At 51.8% G+C, this 10120-nt stretch overlaps 1 protein-coding gene across 1 annotated transcript in view; it reads left to right on the forward strand.

The window, feature by feature from the left end:
• KCNQ3 (potassium voltage-gated channel subfamily Q member 3) overlaps positions 1-10120 on the forward strand; it is a gene marked incomplete at its 5' end in the record, with an annotated part of 342271 nt that overhangs the window by 290332 nt on the left and 41819 nt on the right. The window contains 2 exons of the mRNA XM_007940577.2: positions 3606-3732; positions 8305-8477. Of these exons, the coding sequence (XP_007938768.1) occupies positions 3606-3732; positions 8305-8477 (300 nt within the window). The remainder of the gene's footprint in view (positions 1-3605; positions 3733-8304; positions 8478-10120) is intronic.

Below are 10120 nucleotides of genomic sequence, written 5' to 3' on the forward strand. Positions count from 1 at the left end.
GCTCTATTCTGAAATCTGCCTGTGCTTTTCTCCTTAGCATCTACTCTCCAAATCCTAGGATTTCTTATTCTGTTCAAGGCCAAGTGCAAAATCCCATTTCTTTGTAAAACCTCTGACACCCCTGCCCCTGGCTGTTTTCTCTCCATGTTCTCCGTCAGGGAGTGTGGTGCAGAGAGAGCAGGTTAGAAGGCTTGGGCAGGTTGCCTGTTGCACTTAACCCTCAGTTTTCCATCAAGCGAGGAGCAAGTGCTGATGGGGGCTGGGTCCAGAGTCAGGGCCTGGCCCAGCAGAGGCTGCCAGGAAGGGCTTGCTCTGTCCTCCGCCCAGCAACTGCGCTGGTCACCACCTGCCCCTTGAATGATCACATCCTAGCTGGTTTAGCTGTCAGCCCTGCCTCTTCAGGGTGATGGTGACCACATGAGGTGAGGCCCCACCCTCTACACGGGACAGGGAAGGGGTGCCAGCCCCGCAATTAACCAGCTCACATTGAGTCAACACTGACTCATGGCAACCCCTGTCTGTTCAGAGTAGATCCGTGCTCCACAGTCCTTTTAATGGCTAATTTTTCAGATGGAAATCACCAGGACTTTCTTCCGTCACACCTCTGGGTGGACCACCAACCTTTCAGTTAGGAACTGAGCACATTAACCATTTGTGCTACCCAGGGACACCCCCACACACACGCACTGCTGCTATCAGGTGCCACTGAGATGGTTCCGACTCAGCAACCCCATGTACAGCACGAGGAAACACCGCGTGGTCCTGTGCCATCCTCACGATTGTTGCTTTGAGCTCATTGTTGCAGCCTCTGTGTCGGTCCATCTCATTGAGGGTCTCCCTCTTTTTTACTGACATTACCAAGCATGATGTCCTTCTCCAGGGACTGGTCCCTCCAAAAACGACCAAAGTATGAGAGACAAACTCTGGTCATTCTCACGTCTAAGGAACATTCTGGCTATACTTCTAAGACAGATGTTTCCACTCTCCAATATCCCTGAGCAACACCACAATTCAAATGGATCAGTTCTTCTGCAGCCTTCCTTGTTCATTGTCCAGCTTTCATATGCATGTGAGGTGACTAAAAATGCCTGGCTTGGGTCAGGTGCACCTTAGTCCTCCAAGTGGCATCTTTGCTTTTTAACACTTTAAAGTGGTCTTTTGCAGCAGATTTGCCCACTTCTGGATGTCATTTGATTTCTTGACTGCTGCTTCCATGGGCATTGATTGTGGATCCACGTAAAATGAAATCCTTGACAACTTCAATCTTTTCTCCATTTATCATGATATCATGACATTGCTTATTGGCCCAATTATAAGGATTTCTGTTTTCTTTATGTTGAGGTGTAATCCATACTAAAGGCTGGAGTCTTTAATTTTTTTCTGAAGGAATTGGCCACTGAAAGTCTTATGAACCCTCCCATTAGGGTTCCCATGGTAACCGAACCTTGGCCTCACACTGAGGGCACCATTCATGGAACCAGTCAGCACATTTCTTCCGAGGAAGGGTGTTGTACCCTGCACAGTCTCACGATGAGAACTAGTGGGTGAACCCTGTGTCAAAATTAATAGAAGACTGAGTTACATTTTAAGGAAATGATTGGCATTTATTTTTAGCACCATTTGCAAACCGGGGAGGCACTCTCCTCACAAGGCCAGGAATGCCCCCAGAGAGGGTCTTTGCACAGGTTTCATCATCAGCATCAGGACTGACGTAGTTATAAGTCACCAGGTCTGGTAGGTCCAGAGCAAGAAGTTATGGACCCCTCATGGGAGAGAGATTCGTTTTTGATCGAGGCGAACCCTTTTACACCATTTAAATGATGGTCTTTGTGAGACAGGGCTGGCTTTTTCTATTTGTTATATTTCACTAATCATCCATCCAGGGCAAGGTTTATGTGATTTGGTTATAGGAAATGTCGACATGTTGGGCCTCAAGGTAAGGCCAGGTAATGACTCATGGACTGTTGCTCTCAGAGGTTTGTTTTGCTCCTTCCTGGGGAAACTGAGTTCTGGGAACTTGGTTTGTGGACTCTGGTGTCATAGTGCCTAAGGCACTTCTGCTAACCAGAAGGCAGGTGGTTCAAACCCACTAGCCACTCCTCAGAAGGAAGGTTGAGCAATCTACTTCTGTAGTGATACTGTCTTGGAAACCCAAGGAGGGGTCGCTATGAGTCGGGTCTGACTCGACGGCAGTGAGCTTGGTTTTTTGTAGAGCAACAACGCTGTAAAAGTCCCCGCAGGTCACCAAAGAGCCAGAGGACAGGTCCTGATCATCAAGGGAGGCACAAGAGGGTCCTGTGTCCTGGGAGGCAGTGTAAACCAAAAAACCAACCAACACAGAACACAGTTGCCACCAAGTCATTCCAACTCCCGGCGGCCACACACGTGTCAGAGCAGAGCTGGGCTCCGTGGAGTTTTCAGTGGCTGAGATCTTTGGAAGCAGATCACCAGGCCTTTCTTCTGAGTGCCTCTGGGTGGGTCCAAACTGCCAACCTTCTGTTAGTGGCTGAGTCCTTACCCTTGCACCTCAGAGGGACTCCTGGAGGTGGCATGTTGTTACAACTCATAGCCACCCCGTGTACAACAGAGAGCAATCCTGCCCAGCCCTGCACTCTGCTCTCCATCACTGCTACCTTTGAGCTCACTGTTGGAGCCACTGTGTCAATCATCTCGTTGAGGGCCTTCCTTTTTCACTCTCTACCAAGCATGACATCCTTCTCCAGGGACTGGGCCTCCAGATAACATGACCAAAGTACGTGAGACAGAAACTCCCCCTCCTGGCTCTAAGCATTCTGGCTGTACTCTTCCAAGACGTAAAAACCCACTGCCCGAGTCCATGCTGATGGAATGACTCTAAAGGACAGAGTACAGACTGCCTCATCTTTCTCCTGAGGAGCAGCTGCTGGGTTCGAACTGCGACCTTTTGGTTAGCAGCCGAGCACTTCAATCACTGTGCCACCAGAACATAGGGAGAGCTTCATTGCTGGGCCTTGGAGGCTGATTACTGTATCTGTCCTTGGCCCCTTGGTAGCTGAATGGCCCTGAGGAGTTTAACTCTTTGCCTCCATTTCTCAAATGTAAAACAAGGGTAGACTTATAAAGCACTAGGGTGGTACCCAGCCTAAGCGGACCTCTTAAGGGCTTTTAGTCCATTTAAAAAACAAAAAAACTCACTGCCATTGAGTTGATTCTGACTCGTATAGACCCCCTTGAGTTTCCGAGGGGGTATCTCTAAGGAAGTCGATTGCCCAATCTGCCTTCCCAGGAGTGGCTGGTGGGTTTGAACCACCAGCCTTCTAGATAGCAGTCAAATGCCTTAGGCACTATGCCACCAGAGCTCCTTTTAGTACCTTAAAAGAACCTTTAAAAAAGAAAAAAGAAAAGATCTATTGAGACAAAAACATAGTAAAAAAGCCAATCATCACTTTGCCAGGCTTAGCAGTGTTAGGGACAGTCAGCACATCCGACTGACGACACCCAATAGGGGAGACCACCCTGGTCTTCTCCCCACACCTCCACCACCCGAACAGCAAGGCACCAAGGCCGGCAGTCCCTGACCACTGAGTCCCGTTAACCCCTGTCTCTCGGCTTGCTCCTCCGCGCAGGAGACATTTGCTATTTTCATCTTTGGAGCGGAGTTTGCCTTGAGGATCTGGGCTGCAGGATGTTGCTGCCGATACAAAGGCTGGCGCGGACGGCTCAAGTTCGCCAGGAAGCCCCTGTGCATGCTGGGTAAGCCCGGGCCCCTGGGTCCTTTGGCACCGCCCCCTACACACATTCTCGCTGAGCCACCACCCTCGTTCTGGGAGAGCATGCAGTGCTGTGGAGGCCACCAGGCCGCCCTGATCCTGCCCTGATGCAGAGGCCCCACGCCGGCCGTCGGCGCTGAATTCCCTGCCGGTGGCTGGTCCTCACGACAATGGTTCTTAACGACGCTGTCTGGGCTGCGAAGGAGTCTGTGCGTTGCAGCATGGTGAGAACCCCCAGGCCCTAGGCTAGTGGCACCCCAGTCATGGTTGTGCATTTTCAGACCGGCTGGGGGGCTGGGTGAGAGTGTCTTTCAAGGGACCACCTTAAGCCCATTTTGCAGAGGTGGAAACTGAGGGTGACAGAGCTGAGTCCTTTTGCAGAGTCACACCGCCAGTAAGTAGCAGACTCCATGATGACACCCTGGTCCAGATGAGTCTAGCACCTGTGCCCTCTCCCTGCTCATGACCTGATCCAAGCTGCTCCTGACAAGTGTCACTGAGGCAGCTCCAACTGGACACAGGCATCTTGATAGCAGAGTGGCACAAGCTTTCAGCCCTGCTAGTGCAGCAGGCACCCACACGTTCCCATCTTGGCAGCCACTCACTCCTGTCCGTGGGTTGAGTGGAGAGAGGGGCTCATGAAGACATGCCTTGTTGACCCCCCACACCCGCTCTCAGTTTTCCTTTCCTCCTTCCAGTGTGCATCTGGGGAGAAATCTCTAGGTGTGTGGCTGCTTAGACACGCTGACGGGTGGCCAGTGCTAGTTCCTTCATACCCCACTCACCACCCACCACCCAGCAAACCAGGAGCTGCCATCTTCCTCAGAATGGGTCCTGGGCCACAGTGGGTCCAAGTTACATTTGCCTCGTGTAACTCCACTGCTTACAAGGATGACAGCAGTCACTCCCACTTGTTGAGCAGCCACCTCAGAGATACAGCGGGTCGCTTCCAGACCACACCATACAGAGAATATCGCCATGAAGTGAGTCACACGGATTTCTGGTTTCCCAGTGCCTATAAGGTCATGTTTCCACTGTACTGTGGTCCATGAGGTGTGCAAGAGCACGATGAGAAAGTTGGAGATATTGTAAGAGCGACCAAAATGTGACACAGAGACCCCAAGTGAGCACATGCTGTGGGAAAAACGGGCCCGGCGGACTTGGCCGAGGCAGAGTCCCCGCAGACCCCGGCTTTGTGACGAGAGCATGTGTGTGGAGCACAGTCAAGTGAAACGCAGCGAGGGCAGGCGTGCTGCACTGGGTACCAGGACCGTTGTTTCCTTGAACCCTCATAAGCACCCTGTGAGGCTGATCATCCCCATTCAACAGGTGAGAAACTGAGGATCAGAGAAAGTGGGTAACAGACCTCTCTTCCTGCCTTGCCTCCTGTGGATACCCCACCCCTGCAGATGTGTAGTGCTGTGGAACCAGGGCCCCACCTCCAATCCACTACCTGGGGAGACCGGACGAAACGTCAGAAGAGTGTGGACAGAGGCCTGGCTCTGCCACTTGCTTCCTGTGAATCCCAGGCAGCTCATTTCACTTCATTAGGCCTCCCTCCGTTTGTCATCTGTGAAATGGGAGTCAAACACTATCTCCTTGGTGTGATTGAGGTGTAGGAGAATTGCAGGCAGAAGTTACAGGGTATTATGCAGAAGGGGGACAAGGAGGTATCTGAGAAGTGAATGACACTCAAGTGTCGATAACGATAATGGAGACCCCCTAGGAGCACATTTTTCTAAGAGGGTGGATTACGAGAATTTGCTTCTAATCACTGGATTCAAGCATTTTGGAAAAGAGGTTTTGTACAGACAGGCCTGTCTCAGTTACCTAGTGCTGCGATAACACAAATACCATAAATGGAGGACTTTACACTTGTTTTCTCACAGTTCTGAAGTTAAAAGTCCAAATCGGGGCTTGACCTGGTGGGTTTTCCTCCTTGCCAGTCGCCCAGGGGTCCTTGGTTCTTGAGTTGTAGGTGGTCTTCACGTGGCCTCTGTCTGCACCCTGTGTGTCTCCGTATCCGTGCCACTCTCTTACCACTCAGAAGTGATAAAATTTAAAGCCCACCCCACTTAAGTGCCTGGTTGACATAACAAAGAAAACTCTAGTTCCAAACAGGATTGCTGAGGAGGTGGGGGCCTGGACTTCAGTTCCTGTTTCAAGGGGACACAATTCACACCATAGCAAGGACCCTTATGGTTTCCTCAAGCACTTACTAAACATTTGATACAGGCCAGAGAGGACCCTAGGCCCTGCAGACAGAAGTGAGCAAGCCAAGAGCCTGCCCACCAAGACGATGACAATGCCACACATCAAGAGTGCTCCTTCATTCTTTGCACAGGCATTCACTGAGGGCCTACTGTGTGCCTGGCTCTGTTCTAGGCTCTGGGACCCAGCAGTGCCCTGCTGTCAGGCAGTTTCTAGAAAAGTATGAACAAGGTTTATTGGGAGTTCAGGTGAGGAAATTATTTTCTAGGGCAATCCAGGAAGACTTCCCAGAGGAGGTGGCATTTGGCTGGTGTGTTAGACTGGGTTCTCTAGAGAAACAAAAACCAGCAAAGCTTGTAGAGAGAGAGAGAGAGAGAAAGAAAGAAAGAGAGAGAGAGAGGGAAATTTATCTTAGGAAACTGGCTCACAAACGTATAGAAGCCAGCAAGTCCAAAGTCCCTGGAGGAAACGTCGGGCTGGAGGCAGACTTAGCTTCCGCAACTGCAGGGGGCCGAGAAGCTCAAGGCTGGCAGGCAGTACACTGGTTGTTGACTCCAACGAAAGACGAATCTGAGATCTCCAGGCCGAGCGGTGGGCTGCTCACTCACGGAAGGTTGTAGGCAGCACACCAGAGTCCCGATCCACAGAAGAATGTCTCTCTTTCCAGGATGTCCCTGGATATCCTGGAAGCAGACCACACCCCTAGGGAAACTCCCCTTGGCAGATTGGCCACTCAGAACACAGTCATCCGATCCTATCATGGGAACAACCACACAGAACTGGGGTCCAGCCAAGTTGACACACAGCTCCAACCATCACAGCTGGCCTCTCAGAAAAAATTTTTAGGCAGAAAAATTGAAGAACACATTCCAAACTGAAAGACCAGCATGTGCAAAGGTGTGGAGGTGTGAGAGGCCTGTGCATTCAAGGGGCAGGGGTGGTGGCTAGAGATGCATCTAGAAGGTTCCTTAGGTCACAGAGAGCTTTGAGGAACTTTGCCTTTTTCTAGTAGCCAAACTTTTAACTACGTTCCTTGTAATCTTGATGTTCTTGCAAAAACAAACAAACAAACAAAATTGTCTGCTGTCAAATTCCTTTTTTAAAATAATTAATTAATTTGTACTTAAATTCTTTTGGAAAAGGCTAGACTTTATTTGTATAATTGAGAGCCATGGTGCATATTAGCATATTAAAGGCTCTGAGAAGTCCTACAATAGAGAAATCTGTTTAATTGAATTTTTTTTCCCCAGTTGACTACATCATGGGGTCTTTTTACCTACTGACCTTCTGCAGTACAGAGAGGAGATAACCAATTGATGTTGGGTACCATTGAAAGGAACCGAGAAGAGGCCAAGCCATGGTCTCTTCCATAGTAAACTACTTTCTGACTTCAGAAGCCAGCTTAGCCCTGGAGAAGAGTCCCCTTCCCTTGGCCCACTTTGATTTCAGCCATGACTGTGATGGACAGCCCATGTGTCCCACATCACAGGTGGGCATCTCATCTTCCAACAACCTACTGCAGGGACTTCTCTCAAATTAAGACAACAGTAGGCCCATGCAGCTCAGAAGCGTGGGGTCCTAACCCCTTGGGGGATGCTATACCAGCAGGGACAGCAGCCAATGGACAGATGTCCTAGGTTCCTGCCTTTCAGGTGGACTGTCTTTGGAGGTATCTGCAGGCAGCTGAGAAGACCAAGCAGTGACCTTGATGACACCCTCACAGTGGCCCTTTCTCTTACCCTGTCACCCTCTCCCCACTACCTCACTTCTTTTTCCTGGATAATCTCCCACTAAAGTAACTGTGCCCAACTCTCTGTCTCAGGTGGCGCTTTTAGGGGGCAAAACCCCAGACCACAGTAATCCTATAGGACAGAGTAGAACTACTCCATAGGGTTTCTGAGACCGTAAACTTTATGGAAGCAGACTGCCTCATCTTTCTCCCTTGAAGTGGCTGCCGGTTTTTTGGACAGCAGCCAAATGCCTTACCCTCTAGGCCACCAGAACTTGTGCTACTAGCGGAAGTGCACATGAAAACAGCGGTTGAGGTTCAGATCTCACCTGCACTGGCTGAGCCAACCGGATCCTCTCCCACCCTGAGAGTGCCACCCCAGGGGCCTAGGGCCCTGACCACTTTGAGCCTTGTGGCCTTGGTAGGCCCTCACCCCCTCTGTCACAGAGCAGTAGTTCTCACCACGCAGTTGGTGCGAAGACTCATTGCTGTAAGGCTCGGGTTAGCCGCCCCTTGACACATGTTCACCTGCCCGTGGATGGCACCACACCTGTGCTGCTGCCCCCACCTGACCTTCGTCCCCTCTTCCACTGCCTTCTCTGTGCTCCTTCGCAGACATCTTCGTGCTGATTGCCTCTGTGCCAGTGGTTGCCGTGGGAAACCAGGGCAATGTCCTGGCCACCTCCCTGCGGAGTCTGCGCTTCCTGCAGATCCTGCGCATGCTGCGGATGGACCGGCGGGGCGGCACCTGGAAGCTGCTGGGCTCCGCCATCTGTGCCCACAGCAAAGTGAGTGTTGCGTCGCGGCTGCCAGCCAGGGCTCCTCCGGCCTGCCCCCTTCCGTGGCATCCTCCCTTCCAGGGTCACCAGATGGGGGGCGCTCAGCCACCACTGATGACAGTGACAAAGGTGGTGATGTGTGGGAGGAGGGGGAGAGGGCCAGGCACAGGCAGGTGTGCTGGGCTCAGCTCCTCCGCCACCATCTGCAGACTGTTGGGCCAAGTCGCTCACCCTCTCGGACCCCCAGTTTCCTCATCTCTAAATGGGGGTGGTAGTAGACCTGCTCCCGGATTATTGAGAGGGTGAAGTGAGCTGTGTAAGGCAGCAGGAGACGACAGGGGAAGGCTTGGAGTCACCCCTGGCTGGAGTCAAACTCTACCTGTGTGACTTTGGGGATTTAAAAAAAAAAAAAAAAAGTGTAGGTCTTATTTTTTTCCTTTATAAAACATCTGCCTCCTGGGGCTGGTATGAGGAGTAAATGCTGGTAAATAAATAGTCCCTGTCCTGAGGGCGCAAACCCTGGAACCTGTGGTGGTGGAGAGAAGTCATCCCGTTACTAGCCGGTTACACTGACGAGGAAGCAGACCCAGAGAAAGGAAGTCCCCTGCCCAAATGGAGCCCAGCCCCAGGCAGCCCCCCTCCAGAGCCTGTGCCCAGTGGTCTCTCTCCAAAGGAGCTGGGGAGCTGGGTGGGAGGGGACTCAGTCCTGTCCCCTGCCGGAGTCCTATGGGAACCCAGGCAACTAGACCCATTTAGTCTTAACTCCTGGTGCTCTATTTCTTCCTGTTGTTAACTCCAAGCTCGTTTTCACTGCCCTGCCGTTGCCAGACCTTGGAGACATAGAGGAGAGTCCTCCATCTCTGCTCAGCCAGAAAACGATGCTGGGAGTCCAGTGCAGGAGAAGTCAGAGAGGGGGACCTCCTTCACTCCCAGATTTCTCAAGATCATAAACTCAGGGCTGTGGGGTGGCCACCTCCTCACCCAGAGAGCATCTCTGGCACTGGAACTGGAGTAACCACTATGGTGCCACTTGTAGTGGGTGGTGGTGGTGTCCCGCCAAGATCCCCTTTCCTGGGGAGGTGCACTCGCCCCCCCCCCCAGCTGCTGTGCCTACTGGCTGCTGAGACTCCCAGCTGCCCCCTTCCCTGGAGAATTGCCTGGGGCACTGGGAGAGATGCCCTGACTGGGAGACTGTTGCCCACTGCCTCCCCCCACAGCAGGGCTGCTGTGGCCAATGGCTAACAGGATGCCTCCGTTCACACTTCCTGGTACAGCGTCCAGTCCAGAGCTCTGCCAGGATCAGGGATCAGGCGGCAGGAGACTCCAGCGAGATCACCTTGTTGCTTTGCTCTGTCTTTCCCACTCTCTGTCTCCTGAGATCATCCCTCAATAACCATATGCAAGTGAATTACAGACACCAAAACCCTTGCTACAGGAGCCTGGTGATGCAGCGGTTACGCATTCAGCTGCTAACCAACAATGTTGGCAGTTCAAGCCCAGCCATCACTGTGCAGGAGAAAAGGACGTGGCAGTCCGCTCCTGTAAAGATTGACAGCCTTGGAAACCATAGACGAAAAACACCAAACTCACTGCCATCGAGTTGATTCTGACCCATTGGCTTTCTGAGGCTATAAATCTTTGTGGGAAGATTG

The sequence above is a fragment of the Orycteropus afer genome, unplaced genomic scaffold (assembly GCF_000298275.1).
Source record: "Orycteropus afer afer isolate SDZICR_OR568_19922 unplaced genomic scaffold, OryAfe1.0 scaffold00069, whole genome shotgun sequence".
In the NCBI taxonomy this organism is placed as follows: domain Eukaryota; kingdom Metazoa; phylum Chordata; class Mammalia; order Tubulidentata; family Orycteropodidae; genus Orycteropus; species Orycteropus afer.